Raw genomic sequence first — 19,097 nt, 5'->3', positions numbered from 1 at the left:
TGAGCCAGGGAGATGGGAAAGGCACTCTGCGCAGGAGCTGCGCTATCCTGAGGCAGCTAACGTCTCGGCAGGGCAGAGCACACAGCAGGACTTCTCTCAGGGTCATTCCCTAGGGGAGGGCCAGCTGTGCGAGAGGGCCATCACTGGCATCCAGACAAGCCAGAGCCACCTGGCAGGGAGGGTGGACAGACGTCAAGTTCATTCACGCTCACCTCATGGCTCTTCCCTCTGTGTCCTTGCGTATCAAATCACAAACCACTGGCCAGAACAAAAAATGCCACCTTCTGCTAGAGCTTGACAGCTTTCAAACTATAACCATGGTTCTGGGAGGCTCACAGCAGCCTTATGAAGGAAGCAGGGCGGGATGACCCCCACGCTACAGATGGGGCTGCAGTGCTGAGGAAGGACTGTGACTTGTTACGAGTCGCCTAGCTGCTCCAATGCCAGTGTCTTTCCCACTCCTGCAGGCTGGCCTCGGCCCAGTGGAGAGCATCTCCCTGCCCCGTCCGCTTCCAGAACTCCCTCAGTGCATCATGGGAAGTCTTGTGAAAGAAAGCAACATCGAAACTATCTTCCTGCCTGGGATGAGCGAGAATCTGGAGTGTGTTACTGTAAACGGATCTCTTTTTCACCTTTTCATTTAGTTCAACATTTTGAAACCACGGCTCAGCCAGGTCCAGTTACAGGTTCCCAGGTAGCAGGGAAAAGATATGTTCTGAATTAGCAACACAGGGGAAAGCCCAGGGCTTTAATTAAAACCTCGCAGCTCTTCTGATGTTTATCTTGTTGCCAGAGTGGGGCCAGGAAAACAAGCGGCCCTGCTGATGTTTACTTACCTTGAGCTATATCGAGGCACTGCATGGACAGCATCCAGTAATAATAGGCAGCGTCATTAAATCTGCTCTCGACCACGGCATTGTGTGTGAGCTGCTCCAGCACCCTGACTGCTTCCCCCTGCCGCCCGGCCTTGTGGAACGCTGCAGGGGCACAAAAGCACACACCATGGGGGGAGCTGGGTGGAATTCTGCAGGGCTTGCAAGGGGCTGCTGTAGAAGTAGGACCCTTGTTGGAGCATCTGCAGCACCGTGCTGCTGGGATGCGCCTCTCAGGCCAGAGGCTATAAATAACCAAGGCTACATCCTGAAAAAAAGTACAGAGAGATATACGCCTTTTTGGCTGGGAAAAGGCAACCCGCTTTGGCAAGGCATGGCAGACAGAGAAAGCTGAGGGGCCAAACTGCAGGGCAAAGTCCGAGGACAGAAGCGCTGCTCACCGTCAGTGAGGTTCTGCCCCCTGCCCTGTTCCAGGACAAAGCCTAGTGACTCCCCAGGTGACACTAACAGGACCTGGCACTGTAACGGCCTCGGTGGTTTTACAGAGTGCTTTTGTTGATGATTCCCTCACAACAGAATCTGTGAGTCTGTTGGATCGTCACAACAGACCTAGGAAGACGCTTTTGAATGCACTCGCAAGGTGGAGGTGAAGTGGCACACCCAAGGTCACAGAACCGAGCCCGACTCAAGCGCTTGGTCAGTCTCCAACTGAGTGCTTTTTGATGACAACCTTGGAAAATCTGGCTTGGTTCTAGCAACCAAACATTTGTGAAAACAAGCAAAAATTTCTCAGTCGTTCTCACATCCACTTAACAGAAATTTCTTGAGTCCCTACTGTGTGGCCAGACCCTCAGGATGTTGGGGGCAGCTGGGGAAGCACTTCTAGCTGTGATGCTTGCCCACATGTGGGTGGCTCAGATGATCCAAATCCTCTGCGTTAGGGAAGGAAAAGGTCTGGCCTTTGTTCCAGTCTCATCTCCAATCTCTTGTCTGAGTACCAAGTTACTATGGCGATGGATTCTTGGAAGGACAGACCAGACAGATGGATAGGTTGATGTGTTTTGCCCAAACATGCACATACTTCAGCAACTGGGTACTCTGGAAATGCTGAAGCAATGGAGAACGTGCTGTCCTTCAACGGGGCCTTTCAGCTGAGGAGCTTCCACAGGGAGCCACTCCGAAATGTGTCCGGAGGTGGCAACTGTTCCCACAGAGAAGTGCAAATGGGATGCTATGGAACATGACACATCCAACTTCAATTAGAATACTTCCTAGAGAAGCAGTGAACCCTAGTTGGGAGAATCAGCCTCCCCAGTCTGACAGATCCTGGTCCAATTCTGGCTTTGCCACTCTGTGGCTTTGGGACTTTGCAGGGCACAGTTAGCCTCTGCGTCTCTGTAGGCTACTGCCGAGGTGCAAGGTTATGTGGTTAAGCACCCAGTCAGTGCCTGACACACAGAAGGCCATCACATTTAAAAATTATTATTACCATTTAAAGCGCTAGACTTCCTCTCACTCCTGTGCCCAGCCGTTTTACCACTGGGTAAGCTGAGGAGCAGAGGACACCCCGTTTCCCTGAGCCAGAAGCAGAACCCAAGTTTCTCTTCCGGGTGAGGAAAGTGGCAGGTGGGACCATTCTGGCCATTCTGCGGCCACTCTCCTTCCGTCCTCCCCCACCCTGCCTCAAATTCCCTCTCTGCCACCTCCTAGCTGTGGGACTTCAGACAAATCCCTTTACCTCTTCCAACCTCAGTTTTCTCACCTACAAAACGGTACCTACATCACAGGGCTGCTGCGAGGAATAAACAGGAAGATACACTGGAGCTCACGGTGCTTTGCTCAGAGAGGAGACAGGACCTGCTGAAGGTCCTGGGGCATGTGAGTGGTGGGCCCGGGTGCATCCCACGCAGAGCCCGTGTTCCTCCCACGGCTCCATGGCCTTTCAGCACCAAGCACATCACAGCCGCCGAGGAAGCTGTCTTGGGGCCCACGGCAGGAGGGCTGGGCAGCCTACCTGACGCGTGTGTCTTGGCAGTGCTTTCTCCTGCCCCTTGTGCAAGGTGCCAGTCTATGTGGCCTACCTTTCTGGGCTTCCTCAAAACGATCGTTCTCTGCTAGCCACTGAGCGTAGGGCACGTAGATGTCATCCTTAAACTCGGGATGCTTCTCACCCAAGGCGAAGGCCTAGAGGAAGGAGCAAATGGCTTCTTAATAAAGCAGCCCCCGCAGCCCCCATGAAAACACGGGCGCTTGGCTGAATCCATCAGGGATGTCATATTTTGCCAGCCTGACAACTCGGAGGAGGAGAGTGCCTCCCCCCGCGACCACCCCCAGAAACGCAAAAACAAATCAGCTCTTTGAAAACAAAAGGCAATTAACAGCAATATGCAAGCAACTGGATTCAGTAACAACACAGTCTGTTTCTGAACCACAGAAGTGGCACAGAATCGGAAACATTTTATTTTGAGGCTTTGCGTGGGCTCCTGTCGCGCTGCAAACAGATTTCTTTTAATTGCAGGCGACACCTAAGGAAAGATAATTGACATTATCATCATTGCTGCTTATTAGCTGTCAAAGATGACCGTGGTCGTGGTGCTGCATGGGACCCGGTGACTGCTTCATCTAAGCCTCAGAACCACCTGTCAGACCGGGAGAACCGGAAATGAGTCACAGGGGAAAATATGTGGCAACGGGGAGAAAGTCTGCCTCATGCACAGCCAAGATGCTCTAATTTATGCTGCTTGAGAAATCTGATAAATGTATCTTGAGAAGCCATTATTGCCTCTGTCCCTGGCTCCACCTTTTCTCATCAGTGACCCTGTCACCTCACCAAATGGAGCCAATTAGCGGGGAGACAAGAGTCAGACAGCTCTTACCAGCAAAGGCCTTGCAGCGGCTCTGCAGACCAGACCACAGTGGGTGGGTGGGGAGGGTGAGGACGGTGTGCACAGCTCTCATCCCCTCGAGGATGAATTTTAATCCAGGGCACAGGGAGCCAGTCAGCTGGAGGGCGGGACTTAAGCCACAGAGGGGCAGCACACCAGCTGCTCCACCAGCCCCACCACAGCCATCTCTCCCGCTGGCCTGGCTAATTCTCTGACCGACCCTCACGACAGAGGAGTCGGGGGGAGGGGGCCAGGAAGAGGAGGAGGAGCTGGCCCCTGAAATGGCTCCGGCCATTTCAGGGAAAGTACGGGTGGCATCTTCTGCCAAAATGCCAGCCAGCAGGTTTTAAATGTCACACAGGTGTGCCTCCCTGTCTGCGATGCTTCAGCCCGTGGTGCTGGTCAGAGGCAGCTCAGACCAACAGCAGGCAGTGGGGGCTGTCACGTTAACTCCCACATCCTTGGGGTCCATCACTGGGCTGGCACACAGCCAGCAGGCCATAAAAATTTTCCAAATGAATGAACGAATAAGCGAACAAACAGAAAGTGAGTACGGAGAGGCCCTCCAGGATACTCTGGCTCAGAGAATTCACAGGTGAGTCTCGTGACTGCCAGGCCAATGTTCACACCCACAAGGAGGACAGCTGCTCTCCACCCAAACCCCCCAAATCCCCATGTCCCAGGGCTCAGGGAGGGCCCCCTATACTCACCTCATCCCAGCGCTGGGTGTCCACGTGCAGGTGAACCAAGGACTTCAGGTCACCAATCTTCAGGTAGGTCTCGGCAGCATAGCCAGGGTTATCCAGCTTCTTGAAGTAGTGGGCGCACATCAGCAGGGGCTCCCGCTCGGCCTTGTCCAGCTTACGGGCAATGTCGATGAGCCTGGAGCGGCGAGAGCAAAGGGAGGAGATGGACTCCCAGGAAGGGAGCCCGGTGGAAGGAAGCGAGGGTCTGCGTCTTCCCAGGGCAGGCTCGGTGTTGATCCGTGCTGACGTCCCCAGGCCTCCGTATGGCGCCATGGCCCCTGGTGCTTGATGGGAGGTTATTAATTGAGTGAATACTTAATCCAGAAACGCTGCTTGGTAAAGGACACAAGCTCCCCCACCTCTTGCGCCTTTCACATGAGTTACGAACCTATCCAGCAAGCTTTGGGGAGAGAAATCAACGTTTACTCATCACCTACGGGCGTCAAGCTCAGCGCCATGAGCTTTCGCATGTGTGATCTCACTGAACCTTCACCGCCCTAAGGGGGTGGTACTGCTATTCCCATTTAACACATGAGGAGACTAGAGGCTAGGGTGAAAGGTGAAGCAACCTGCCCAAGACTCTGCAGCCAGGAAGTGGCAGAGTGCCCTTTCCAGCACCATTTGAGGAATTCTCACAGGAAAGTAGAAGCAGAGGTGGGAGATGTCTTCTGGGACAGGACCTCTCAAGGAAGAGGCATGTGCGGTTCTGCTCTGAGCTCTGGAAGGAAGGCCTGCAGGGAATCTTGACTGTGCCTCTCCTCCTGGCCAAAGTGCTGACCAGGCTGAGGGGCCATGGGGACCACTGGTTCACCACTTTTCCCCAGTGGTAGCCAGCCCTGCCACTGCTCGTGGGCTCATGAGGCTGCGTGGAAAGTGCTTGTTCCCTCTGGTCAGGCCGGGGTTTTGAGTAAAACCAGCTCTCCCAAGGGAAAGGGGTTCTACCCAGCTCGCTCTTTGTGAGAAGCAGCTGTAGCAAAGCCCTGTCTCAGAGACAGGCGAGCTCAGGGAGGCCTGTCAATCTGTACTTAGAATAATAATGGCATCTAAAAATAACACTTCTCAGCAAAGAAAGGACACGTGTTTAGGGAAAGGTGGCACAGGCAACCCCTTAGCACCTCCGCCCCCGCCCCGCCCATTAACCCTAATGTCCCTGGAGGAGAAGCACCTTTTACAGCCAGGCCTGGAAGAAGGACAGAACATGCTTAATGTCTCCTTTCTGCACTAGTTAAGTATCCCCAGGGTAACCTGATTCATATAAGCTGCAAATGAAAGTGACAGGCAAAACCAGAGGATTGAGTGGGGGACCTAAAGCTGCCTGGCTCTCTCCTGTACCACACCTTTCATGAACAGAATAACTGGGGGGCAAAATCTGCACCTCTATCTTCAAGAAACGTTATCCTTGGACAAGAGAAAGATGGGGTAGTAGGTCCCCCCCCCAGGTCCCTTTGTGAGGGACCACACCAACCACATGACTTAGCCATCAACCAGCCCCTCCCCCTCCCAGGTCCCGGGCCACTGCTACCTGTTTCTAGAACAGCCAACAGCTTTCAGGGCTTAGACTGAGCCAAACTCAGGAGCCACTCCCTCACCTCTTCTCCTGTGCCAGCTGTAGCAGCCTATACGTGTGTACATGTGTGAGCACAAAGCCCACTCTCCCTGACGGTGGGAGGAGAAAGCCCTCTGCCTGAAGGTCTGATGCTCTAAGAGTCCTAAGACCAAATCCATGCTCTGTCTGGCAGCTCCACCCCAAGTCCCCGTTGCTTCTGTTCTCTGCCTTGAGTGAAATCACTGACCACCAGGCCCAGAGCTCAGAATCAGCTCTGCCAGCCCTGCCCCGACGCACCCTGCCTTGGGTCCTGTCAGTTCACCTCCTCCACGTCTCTCTCGTTCTCTCAGCTGCCACACTGGCCACTTACCTGGTCCTCCTCTAGTTTTCCCTCCATCCCCCCACCTGCTGCCTGAGTGGGCTTCTGAGAGCACAGCCCCGACCAGGGGTCCTCACCACCTACTGACAAATCTAAACGCCTCAGTTTGGCTGGCTCCGGAGGCCCTCCCGGTGAGGCCAGCCCCGATGCCCCTGCCACAGCCTGCATCCTCCACCCTCACCTGGACCCTTCATGTGACCAACGCCAACTTGTCCTGCTTGGGCAGTTCTTCCACCTGCACGATCTTCCCTTCCTACCAACTCTACCTCCTGAAATTCGTCAAATGACCTTCGTGCAAAGACTACCTCTCAGGAGAAGACATCCAGGGCTCCTCCCGTGAGAATTCACGTCTCCTTCCCTGACATGCTTAGGACTTTTCTTGTTCTTTTCAGGGCCTACCATCATACCGGTTATGGGCACTGAGATCAGTCTGTAGCTCTGCTCCACAAATTCCCAGCTACCTGGCCTTATACGATCACTTGGTCCCTGAACCTTGGTTTCCTCCTTTGAAGGTGGGCATGGAAACACCAACGCGGAGGGTGTGGGGGAGAACCGAAGGCCGGCTCGGCTCGTAGGGAGGGCTCAGGGAATGGCAGCCCCGGGGCCTGGGTGGCTCCCCCCTCAGTCCCCACCACCCTTTCCCCAGGGCCTTGCTGAGCTTCCCAAAGGCAGCGACTGCCTCGTTCAGTCTCTGTGTCTCCCAAAAACCAAGTCACCATCACCTTCGGATCAGATACTTAGAGAAACACTAGTTTTTTCCTTGTCAGTCAAAACCAAGAGCTGACATGACATGACATGCTGCCAAATGCCTCTTGGGGCAGGGACTGAAATCCTACGTGTCAACCCAGCCGTGGTCGCCGCTGATCTCTATGGCCTTGCCGTGTTCGCCCGCCGAGATGTACATCTCCACGGCGGCTTTGGGCTCGTTGATATTTCGAGCCCAGTCGGCCTGTTTGGTGATTAGCATCTTTGTTTCTTTGGGGTCTCCAGATCCAAGGAAATCCTGAGGAAGCACAACAAACAAAAACATTCCGGATTAGAACTTCCTGCTGCCAGCATTACGTCAGGCTGCTGAAGGCTGCAGCAAGGAAGGGCCCCATTTGGCTGCAGCAGGCGGTCAGGATGCAGGCATGAGCCCGTACCCTCGGGGCGGACTGCAGGGCAGGCCCAAGTGCTGGGGAGGAGGGCTCGCAGGCCGCCCCACAGGTGCTCCTGGGGGTACGAGGTCAGTGTCAAGGACTATGGCCTTCAATGTTTCTTGCCCTTCCCACTAATGGACGTTTGTTCTTCAGCTAAACAACACTTTCCCGACTCTCTGGGGTACTGCACACAACCCCGCAGTGTGGGAGGTTTATGATCAGAGTACTTTGTTTCTCTCTCATATAGAGTTTGATGTATGTGTAACTATTCCTTTATAGTGACGTTACAAAATTTCAAACAGTCAGACCTAAAATCTTTATTCAGAGTGTAAGGATGATACCACACGCCTCAGAGTGAGGCTGAGTATGTGGTCCCCTGAACTTAAAGGAGGCAAGATGGTTTACAGAGTTCTACGACGGCCCCTCAGCCATCACCACACTGCAAGTATCACTGGCATCCGTTTTCTGACTCTGTTCACGTTCTGCTGCCTGAACTCAGGGCGTTGTCCCCTCGGCTTTGCCCCAGCTGTTTGCCTGGGGCCGACAAGGAGCACGAGTGGTTTTGGTTATGGTTAATTACTTCTCAACAGGATAGTATCAGACCCTGTCCTGAGATCAGGTCTGCAGGGGTGGGGACAGCAGGAGGCCGTGGGGGATCTGAGGCAGGGGGAAGGGGTTGGGAGAGAATCCATGAAGGAGGAGAGGCCTGTGTTCCTTCCACCGCAACAGGGGCCTCTGAGGGGCCGTGCCCAGCTTCCCCAGGTTGGCCTTATAATTCGCAAGAAACAGTCTCAGAATATCACCTCTTTTCAGGATACAGTTACCCAAAACATGTGTTGAGGGTTGCCATAGTTGAGGCAGCTTTTGGTGCTGACAATTTGAAAGGTGGGGCTTTTCAAAAAGGGAAATTGAGAGTGCTTGGAGCCCAGCTCTGCACTCCTCCTAAGAAGCAGTTTGTCTCAGGAATAATGTACCCTGCAGAGGCTGCGCTGTGTCAAGTTCACAAAGCATAAGAAAGCACTCCTTTCTCCATTGTACATTCCTGCCTCTTTTATCAAAGATAACGTGACCATATGTGCGTGGGTTTATCTCTGGGCTTTCTATCCTGTTCCACTGATCTATATTTCTGTTTCTGTGCCAGTACCATACTGTCTTGATTACTGTAGCTTTGTAGTATAGTCTGAAGTCAGGGAGCCTGATTCCTCCGGCTCCATTTTTCGTTCTCAAGATTGCTTTGGCTATTCGGGGTCTTTTGTGTTTCCATACAAATTGTGAACTTTTTTGTTCTAGTTCTGTGAAAAATGCCAGTGGTAGTTTGATAGGGATTGCATTGAATCTGTAGATTGCTTTGGGTAGTAGAGTCATTTTCACAATGTAGAGCAGAGAAAGGACAGCCTCTTCAATAAGTGGTGCTGGGACAACTGGACAGGTACATGTAAAAGTATGAGATTAGAACACTCCCTAACACCATACACAAAAATAAGCTCAATATGGATTAAAGACCTAAATGTAAGGCCAGAAACTATCAAACTCTTAGAGGAAAACATAGGCAGAACACTCCATGACATAAATCACTGCAAGATTCTTTTTGACCCACCTTCTAGAGAAATGGAAATAAAAACAAAAATAAACAAATGGGACCTAATGAAACTTCAAAGCTTTTGCACAGCAAAGGAAACCATAAACAAGACCAAAAGACAACCCTCAGAATGGGAGAAAATATTTGCAAATGAAGCAACTGACAAAGGATTAATCTCCAAAATTTACAAGCAGCTCATGCAGCTCAACAACAAGAAAACAAACAACCCAATCCAAAAATGGGCAGAAGACCTAAATAGACATTTCTCCAAAGAAGATATACAGATGGCCAACAAACACATGAAAGAATGCTCAACATCATTAATCATTAGAGAAATGCAAATCAAAACTACAATGAGATATCATCTCACACCGGTCAGAATGGCCATCATCAAAAAATCTAGAAACAATAAATGCTGGAGAGGGTGTGGAGAAAAGGGAACCCTCTTGCACTGCTGGTGGGAATGTGAATTGGTACAGCCACTATGGAGAACAGTATGGAGCTTCCTTAAAAAACTACAAATAGAACTACCATATGACCCAGCAATCCCACTACTGGCCATATACCCTGAGAAAACCATAATTCAAAAAGAGTCATGTACCAAAATGTTCACTGCAGCTCTATTTACAATAGCCAGGAGATGGAAGCAACCTAAGTGTCCATCATCGGATGAATGGATAAAGAAGATGTGGCACATATATACAATGGAATATTACTCCGCCATAAAAAGAAACGAAATTGAGTTATTTGTAGTGAGGTGGATGGACCTAGAGTCTGTCATACAGAGTGAAGTCAGAAAGAGAAAGACAAATACCGTATGCTAACACATATATATGGAATCTAAGAAAAAAAAAATGTCATGAAGAACCTAGGGGTAAGATGGAAATAAAGACACAGACCTACTAGAGAATGGACTTGAGGATATGGGGAGGGAGAAGGGTGAGCTGGGACAAAGTGAGAGAGTGGCATGGACATATATACACTACCAAATGTAAAATAGATAGCTAGTGGGAAGCAGCCGCATAGCACAGGGAGATCAGCTCAGTGCTTTGTGACCACCTAGAGGGGTGGGATAGGGAGGGTGGGAGGCAAGGAGACCTAAGAGGGAAGAAATATGGAAACATATGTATATGTATAACTGATTCACTTTGTTATAAAGCAGAAACCAGCACACCATTGTAAAGCAATTATATTCCAATAAAGATGTTAAAAAAAAAAAAAGAAAGCACTCCTTTCCCCTGATTAGCACTCACTTGTCAGAAAAGTACAGTCAATGTATGCTAAAAACCCACTTGAACAATTAGCGTTCTCTCTTTTCTTCCATTTGCTTTCAGGGTAATTGGGTAGCCCCTAAAATAACATATTAGACTGGCCTAAGACAAGCGATTCTTTTCAGGAGAGGAAGAAGCATCATGACTCTGATGCTGAGGATCCAATAAAAGACAGGCCCGCCTCGCTGGCTTGGGGCTCTCTGCAGTGCACACAGGTGAAGGGGCTGGAAGGCAGCCGCTGACTACCTGCAGATGCCTGGTTTGGGCTGTTACAGACCCAGCCTTTACTCTTGGCAGCTACAACGTGTACTCTTTATGCCAACACAAAGCCGGAAACTCTTCTTTAAACTGGTTGGCTAAATGAGGTTAGCAGCTGGGGAAAACAGGCATCGTGAGAGAACAGGAATGTCCTTCAAAGGGAGTGCTCAGTGGATTCCGGGTGTCTCACCCTGTAGTGAGAAGGGTCAGAGGCTAAGAGCAAGCCATAAATTTGGGTCGTCAGTGTGGAGACCAGGCAGGGACACAGCTCCCGGGCTTGAAAGAGCCTCCTCCAGCCCCACGCTCCAGCTCCTGGAGCTCGGACCTAATAGAAGTTAAGTCTAAATGGTGCTTCAAGGCTCAGCAAACTGGGTTTCCAAAGGTTCTCTGGTCCCATGAAGCTAATTTACACGTTATCTGGGGCCATGGCAAAGACTCTGTCCCGGAGTGGACAGAAAGAGGCTGTGCTGAGTGATGAATGAGACTAAACAGTGTTCTCATGCTTGGTGATTTTGATAAGGATATACTACATAAGAGTTAAGAGCATTATAATTCCCTTTATCTCCATATAAACATGTCACTTCCCCGGAAAGCATACAATTTATTTGTACGTGGGAATGTAATTTAAAAATTTTCTGAAAACCAGATTGAATCCTGGGAAGCAATTTTCAAGTAAACAAAAACATGCCATGTTAATAAGCACTGTATCTTCCCCCACCCCCCGACATAATGTGTACGTACACATTTTCTCAAATTCAGACTGTCGGGGGTCGGGGGGGGAATGAAATGGAAGCAACCTACTTGGATCCTACTTGGAATTGTGATCAAAACCTGAAACCGGAAACAACCCCCAGCATATTTACCTTCATGGAGAGGCAGACCAGACGGACTGCGTAAACGGGCTGCCTTTCTGGGTGGACGAGCGTAGGCGCACAAAGCCCACTGGAAGTGTGAGGAGGGGCTTCAGTGCAGGGCGGGGTGGGGCTGGCGGGGGCCGGTCTGAAGGACGGCCATGCTGTGGTCACGCCTGGCTCCACTCACTCTCCCAGCCTTTCTACAGCTCGGCCTTTGTAAAGGGCTTCCTCGTGGGTTCATTTCTGCAATTCTCAGAACTGAGCTCAGCTGGACAAGGCGACCCTCCAAGAAGGAAATGGAAGCTGGCAAAGTGCGGAGCCTCCCCCAGGTCACCCACAGGGAGGCTGAGACTCACGCCCGCTCTCTGGGCACCACGGCAAGGTGCTGTCTCCTACACCACAGCTGCCCACCAGGACTTTGCAGAGGACCCGGGAAGCGCTGTTGGTCCGGAAGAACAACTAAGCCTAGCTGTTCCTAAAGCCTGAATTCTACCCTCAGGGATTCGATCCTTTAGTTCAAGGTTTTATCCTTGGTTTAAATGTTGTCACCCCCAGAAAGAGACACCCTGATTTATGTGTTCTCAGTGTGAATGCACTGTTAAATTGTGTGTGTGTGTGTGTGTGTGTGTGTGTGTCATGTGTGTGGTGGGGTTTGGGGGAGGATACAAAAGTTGAAGAGGGCAAAAAGGGGGCTACCTGAAGCACCCAGATCTGAGAGTTGGGGTGAAGGAGCCACCAAGGAAGAGACAGACTGGAGCCCAGGTGCTTGGCCAGGTACTGATGACCAGCAACTCCCGGGCCGCATCACAGGGACCCATGGATGGTAGAAGATAAAAGAGCACGCAGCCATCTCCAGGAACAGAAAAGCAGGGGAAAAAATGGGGAGAATTTTCCATCTTGAACTCGTTAGCTAATTACCATTAACAGCCTCTAACTGGTTGTGGCTGATGACTCACTGAACATTCTGAAGCCTCTCTGAGGTTACCCGGAGACAGGTTAACAAAGGCACCTCCGTGGAAGGAAGATCCTGGCTGTTCCAGGCACCCACCCTCTTTTCACCCGCGCTAGGCGAACCTGCATGTGTCCTGGTGGTCTGGGGTCCTCAGTGGGACTCAGTCTCACACAAGCCACCAGGAGCTGCTCCAGGAAGACTGCCCTCATGTACCTTTAAAGGCCCAGACCTGTTGGGGACTAACCTTAACAGGGGCCCTCCAAATGCAAGAGGGTATCTCCCCCAACCCCAGGCGAGCGATGGGGGCACAGTGTGCTCACAGTGGCGGCAAGGCCTCTGTCACAGCGCCTTTGAGGCCCAGTGCGAAGCCCAGCACCAAGCAGAGCAGGCACTTAGGAAACCTTGGCTGGAGTGAACCACGCTGGTCTGTGTGACGACAACAGCAGAACCAGCTCATGCCTGAGGACACAGGTTCTCAGTGGCTTCTGACAAAGGTTTGAGAGACTTTGTGGGAAACAGAACCCCGAACCCTTAACAAAGGGACTATGCTGGTTAGGACTCACCGTCCATCCAGTTCTGTCACTGACAAAGCTCTGAACCGTTACACTCTGTCCCTTTTGACATCAGCCTGAAAGGTCAGTTGTAGGTCAGCTTTAACCAGTGGCCTCCGATGGTTCCTCGTTTATCAATGTGCCCACAGCTGTTCTGAGGCCACAGCTACCGTCTGTCCGCACCACCTCTGGGGTAGACAGCCTGGAAGCTGCAGGGTCGGGACGGCAGTGGGCAGGCCGTGGCTGGGTTACCTTGGCGTACTCGAACATGCGGAGGTCTGTGTACATGTCGAGCGCGAGGTTCTCGTGCCCGCTCCTCTTGTACAGTCTGGCGGCCTCGTGGAACTTCCCCTGGTAGGAAAACACATCTGCCAGAAACAGGTCATTGTTGGTCTCTCCCCGCTTCTTCCTCTCCTGGAAAAATTAGAAGCACAGGAAACGGCCTCTGCAGCCATGGCAGGAAGCAGCCTTTACAAAAGTTAGATGTTGCTATTTCAGGTTAAGCCCCTGGGCCTTCCTACTGGAACCTACGCTTGGCTCCTGGGCTGTTGTGTCTCTCACCTAGGTTTCTGGTGGGAATGCTTGACAACAAAAGCAGATTTTTTTTTTCCAGATGAGTGAAGATCAAAAGAGATGCAAACTTTTGTTTGTTTAATGGAAATTCCTCACGGCTGCCTCCTTATATATTCTTCCAAGGAAACAACTGCATAGTGAGGATGGTGTGTACCGCCCACTCGTAGGGGGCCCCCAAGCTCTAAGAGCTCCGAAATCCCCAGGCCTGGTTTGGCCGAGTTGTTACTCATGATAATGGTGGACAAGGACAAAGTTTAGGGTTTCTTCCCAAGAAAAAGACCAACAAAACAGGATAGAGAATCTTACTACGTCCCTGTCTCTAAAGAGAAGGCAAGCAATGCCATGTGTTGAGAACCCACTAGGCGCCGGCTACTCCTCACCCAAGTGTCACACTGCGGGAAGCCGGGACTCGGGAGAGGGGCAGGTCGCGATCACACAGAACTGGCGTTTGGACTCTGTCTGACTCCAGATGCTCTCTGTTCCACATAATACACCCTTCGGAAACTCGTGACGGCCCCCAACAATACACCTGTGCGCGCAGGCAAACACACACACACACACACACACACACACACACACACACACACACACACACACACACACACACACACACACACACACACACACACACACACAGCAGTGATGAGAATGAGAAGTAACTGGCACTCTCCCCTCCCTCCTGTGTTAGGGAACAGTCAATAGTCTACAGCTCAAGTATTTGTAAACACTCAATAGCACCCAATCTCTCATCCCCAGCAGTCTCCTTTTGCTTGTTTTCCAGCAAGTGTATCACAGTGGAGGAAGATGAAACATTGAATCAAACTCCTAGGCAAGGACTTCCCTGGTGGCACAGTGGTTGGGAGTCCGCCTGCCAATGCAGGGGACACGGCGGGTTCAACCCCTGGTCCGGGAGGATCCCACATGCTGCGGAGCAGCTAAGCCCGGGCGCCACAGCTATGGAGCCTGTGCTCTGCAGCCCACGAGCCACAGCTACTGAGCCCACATACCACAATTAAAGCCCACGCGCACCTAGAGCCTGTGCTCCGCAACAAGAGGAGCCCCCACTCGCTGCAACTAGAGAAAGCCTGCACGCAGCAACGAAGACCCAATGCAGCCAAAATTTAAAATTAATTAATTAATTTTAAAAAAAAACAACAACTCCTAGGCAAGCCGGTGAAAGTTATAACAGCTGCAGGCAATATGCTTCCCCCGACAGAAATAATTTTTAACCCCCCCCCCAAAAAAACCCCAAACTACACATAGTTTAGGCTAATCTGCCAAATAAACTAACTCCTAATAGTAGGAAATGAATTAAAATCTTGCAGTGACACAAAGAAATAGGTTTCACTAGGCGTGGAATTTAGGCCAAAACTGTTCCGGGCCCCAGAACCCCACCATGATCAGTACAAAGGATTCCACACACTCAGTGTGTAAGAGCCACATGGACAGATGCCGTTCCTCCTGCTATCAGCACAGTTGCATCTCGCCCATCCAAAAGAAGCGCAGTAAAGAACCCCAGTTCTCTGGAACAATGCTGAATGCCTAGAAGCAAGCAACTAAGGCCTCAGAGCAAACAAAATGGATCCGCACTCAGAGGCACTTTGCTCTTTTTCAAGAGGCAATTCTTACAAGTTTACTTTGCCCAGCTCACAGCACACCGGAAGAGACAGTACACGGGATCTCAGTAAGACGTGATAAGTGGCCAGAGTTGGTCCTCACAGAGGTCGGTTACTTTTACACAGAGAAAAATTATGTTCCATGGCCTCATGTTAAGACCCCTAGATCCAGACCAGCTGATCTACAAATGTGGCCCCTAGTAGTAAGTGGTACTGGGCATCATGGGTAGGTGGCTCTGAAGAAACCCTTCACCGTGCAGGTGAGGAATGAACAGAAGACAGAGATGCTCCTTGTGACTGTGCTGGGGGAGGGAGAGGGTGTGCAGGGCAAGCGCCAGGAGCAACTTCCGAGAGGGCAACACGGCCCAGAGGAAAGACAGCGGGAGCTTGGAAAACAAAACTGGCTTAAATTCCAACCCATCTTTTTGCCCTGGGGACGTGACCCAGCCTTTCTGGGCCTTAGTTTCCTTATTTATCAAATAGAGGTAAGAACAGCAGCTGCCTCATCAAGTGGCTGTGAGGATTTCAAATCGTGTGCACGTCAATCACGCGTGTGGCATGGAGCAGGCACTCAACAAACGGCAACTATCACTAGGCCAAGCAGGCTGTGAGCTCCCGCAGGCCTCTTCCACTCAGCTCTCTGCCCACTGGGCTCAGCCACACGGCTTGGCCCACAACAGGTGTTTATTATGCTGAACTGAATCGAAGGGAGGAGACATTTGCTGATCTCCTCACTGCTTCCATATGTGAATTCAAATGTATCTCACATTCCCGGAGCCTCACAATGAATCTGTTCAGAAGAAGAAATATGTAAACCTTTTTACGGACAGACAGCCTGAAGATGCACAGGAATGAAAAATATTTTCTCCCATCACCCAGCAAATGGTGCAGCTAGAACCAGCCTCTTTAGGCCCCCATCCGCCTCTGAGTGTGGCTGACGAGGTCCAGACCGGGACTGGTGGGCTGCGGGGAGGGCTCAGAGCTCCGCAGGCGCCAGCTGGGTCACACGCCTCCCTCCCCAGGGCCCATCCCTGCAGGTGGGTGCAGACCATGTGCATCTGGGAAATGCCTCCTACACTGGCACGTTGTTGGAGCCCTAGACGGGGGTAGCAAGCTAACAGCCACTGCGAGGATGAAATCCGGTTACTGAGAACTGTTTAATCCTCCCAGCAACCCTGTGAGGTAGGTCTCATCCCATTTCACAGACAAGAGACCGAATCTCTGCGAGATTAGGGACCCACCTGCCTCACCCAGCTAACAAGTGACAGACTGTACTCCCGGCTCCCACGTGCTGGCTCCCCCCACGTGGCACTCTGCCCCCCAGAGCAAGGCTGTGGCCCGGACGCCCAGACACCAGTGGGCTCTGTCCACGTGTCCTCAAGACCCTCGCCTGCTGGAAGAGCCGCCTGCAAACCACAGACAGCGCATCTGCGCTTCCCTGAGAATCAAGAACGCTTCATCTTTTACCTCAATGCTGTTGATGAGCTCTAAATACCGGAGGTCTTGTACTCTGGTGAAGGCCTACAGGGGAAGAAATGAAAGAACAAAATCAGCTGCCTTCTGGGCTTCAAAAGTGCGTGATTGGCTGGGGGTGGGAGTCAAGCTTTAGAAAGTGAACCAGTAAGGAGGGAAAGAAACAAGCACTGATTAATCACCGTGTGTACTGGGAGGGTCCTGCCACCCAGAGAAGCGTGGCTTTATCCCTGGGATTAGTCCATATGAAGAACAGCAAAGAAGCCCTGGTTGCATCACTCACTTTGGGACGAGGTAAACAAAACTCGGATACTGCAGTCAGTGATGCGGCTGGCTTGGAGGAATCTCTATGCGAAAGGGAAGACCAGGCTGGTCTGAGCCTCTGAGGCAGCAGCACAGGAGTGGGAGTGGGGGGACGTGCTGACGGAGGAGAGGCCGCGCGTCCACCTCAGTGACCAGGATGGAGCACAGGAGACAGCCTTGCTTCCCGGCAGGGCACAAACACAGGGCCTGTGGTGCCGGCACAGGGGGAGGAGAAGAGGGGAAAGCTGAGAAGGAACAAAGATGGCTTCGGGAAGGAAGGGGGAGGTAGGGAATGAATCACTCCAAGTCTCTGGAAGGCAAACTCTTATGTAAATCCTAAAAGTGGAGCTCTTGCGTTGGACTCGCAGTAAAGCCAGAGATTTTAACCCATGGGCTACTAGAAACTTCTAGGCAGCCTTCTGCAAGCAAACTGATGTTAGCTAAGCCCCTTGTGCTGCTTTCAGATTCTGCAAGGGTTTTAGAGGAACATAACCCACCCTGTCAGGCGGATCTTCATGTGGCTTTGCTGCCAGCATCTCCTCCCATTTAATTCCTCCCAGGCGGGCTTCTCTACAGCGTCCCATATGAAATGGGCTGACACATGCCTGGAGGAGGCAGCAGGTCCAGGAGCCTTCGAATTTAAAATGCAGAACAACAACCCTGGCCAACTGCTCTCTCTGCTCAGCTGCACGACATCCTCCACCTAAAAAGCCAGGAGATTAGCAGGTCATCCGGCCTCTGGCTGCCTCACAGATGACCAAAATGTGACTTTATCTCTTCATCCTGCAGGGCCAGGCATCCTATCAGGGGCTGGGGACCCAGAGACGAACATGACTTGGCCCTTGTCCCCCTCTGTGATTCAGGGGCCCATATTTTAAAAGGGGAGGCAGGCAGATTAAACAGATCATGAACTCTCCCTGAGCCAAGAGCTATACAATTCCGAACTAGATGCCCTGGAGAACACAGATTCACTGTCTGGAAACGGGCAGGGGCAGGAGGCTGGAGGCTGGACTAAGCAAAGCATCACAGGGTAGGAACCTGACAGATGGGACCTGAAGAGGGGTCCCTTGAAAGGGTCAGGCAGGCATCACATAAGCAAAGGGATGAGGGCTCAAAGCACCCATTTTCCACACAGGAGGGCTTACAAGCTATCGTCTAGATCTGGGCTTCCTGAAAGCAACATGAGGGGGAAGCCTGGGGTGTCTGGCAAGGTGGCAGAGAGGAAAGAAGGAGCATTCTAGGTCTCAGTCCTGGCTCTGAGACCTTCCAGCTGGGGGGCCCTGAACCTAACCCTTGCCTCCAGGCTGCCAACAACTTCCTTATGGAAAGGGGCAAGCTAGCGAGGTCCTCTCCACGGCCTTCCTAGTTCTGCTCTGCTAGGATTTGAGGACTTGTCACCGTGAGAAACGTGAGTTTCTTCAGCCCTGATACATTCTGCAGAGTGAGGGGTGCCCTGGTCGGAGCGGTCTGAGTCACAAGGCCCGTGGATAACCTCAAGCAGAGGGAAGTGTGGGAACAGGGCCGCATCTGCAGTTCTGCTTGGGGCTGCCTTCCCAGGTGTGAAGCAGCTCTCCTCCGCCATCTAGTGGAGACACTGGCCTATCGCAGGGAACCACCCTCCATCCCCGTGTGCCTGAGACTTGGGCAAAGCAGAAAAAGAAAGGCTGGGGAATGGGAATTTGGATAAAATGATCAAGTTCTAGTCTATGGTTAAAGTCTTGTGGGCTTCACACAATAACCTCTATTCTCAGGGAGCGTTTGGAGGATACAGGGTGGGGAGGAGGGGTTCCAGTTTAGTTTGCGTCAAACGTTTCAAACGTTTGCTGAGCGCCTAATGGTCTATGGCACCGTGCTTGGCGGTGTTGGCTGATGCTAGGATGAGGCTGACGCTTAGTTGCGGGGTGTAAGGAACTGACAATCTCTCCGGAAGACTTCTAATTTCGTTCCAGGCTAAAACCAAGCAAAACACATTCTAGGAATCCTTTGTCATTCTTCATCCTTCCTGGCATTTCTGGGTGGGGCAGGAGAGGGAAGCTCCCTCCATGGACTTGCTTCCTCCTCCTCTGAATTCTTAAGAATTCCTAATAGCCCTCCTCTATTACCACTTTTCTTATGCTAACTAGATCTAAAACTATGATA

The 19,097-nt window shown here is 51.6% G+C and overlaps 1 protein-coding gene across 1 annotated transcript in view; it reads right to left on the bottom strand.

The window, feature by feature from the left end:
• IFT122 (intraflagellar transport 122) overlaps nt 1-19,097 on the bottom strand; it is a 70,891-nt gene that overhangs the window by 10,418 nt on the left and 41,376 nt on the right. Inside the window, exons 16-21 of the mRNA XM_082662880.1 lie at nt 16,650-16,703; nt 13,246-13,407; nt 7,226-7,392; nt 4,429-4,600; nt 2,915-3,017; nt 837-977 (exon numbers count right to left, since the gene is read on the bottom strand). Coding sequence (XP_082519006.1) covers nt 837-977; nt 2,915-3,017; nt 4,429-4,600; nt 7,226-7,392; nt 13,246-13,407; nt 16,650-16,703 — 799 coding nt within the window. The remainder of the gene's footprint in view (nt 1-836; nt 978-2,914; nt 3,018-4,428; nt 4,601-7,225; nt 7,393-13,245; nt 13,408-16,649; nt 16,704-19,097) is intronic.

The sequence above is a fragment of the Grampus griseus genome (assembly GCF_964374135.1).
Source record: "Grampus griseus genome assembly, chromosome: 10".
NCBI classification, from domain to species: domain Eukaryota; kingdom Metazoa; phylum Chordata; class Mammalia; order Artiodactyla; family Delphinidae; genus Grampus; species Grampus griseus.
Note: the sequence above shows the minus strand (reverse complement) of the source record. Positions and strands in the feature narration are given on the sequence as shown.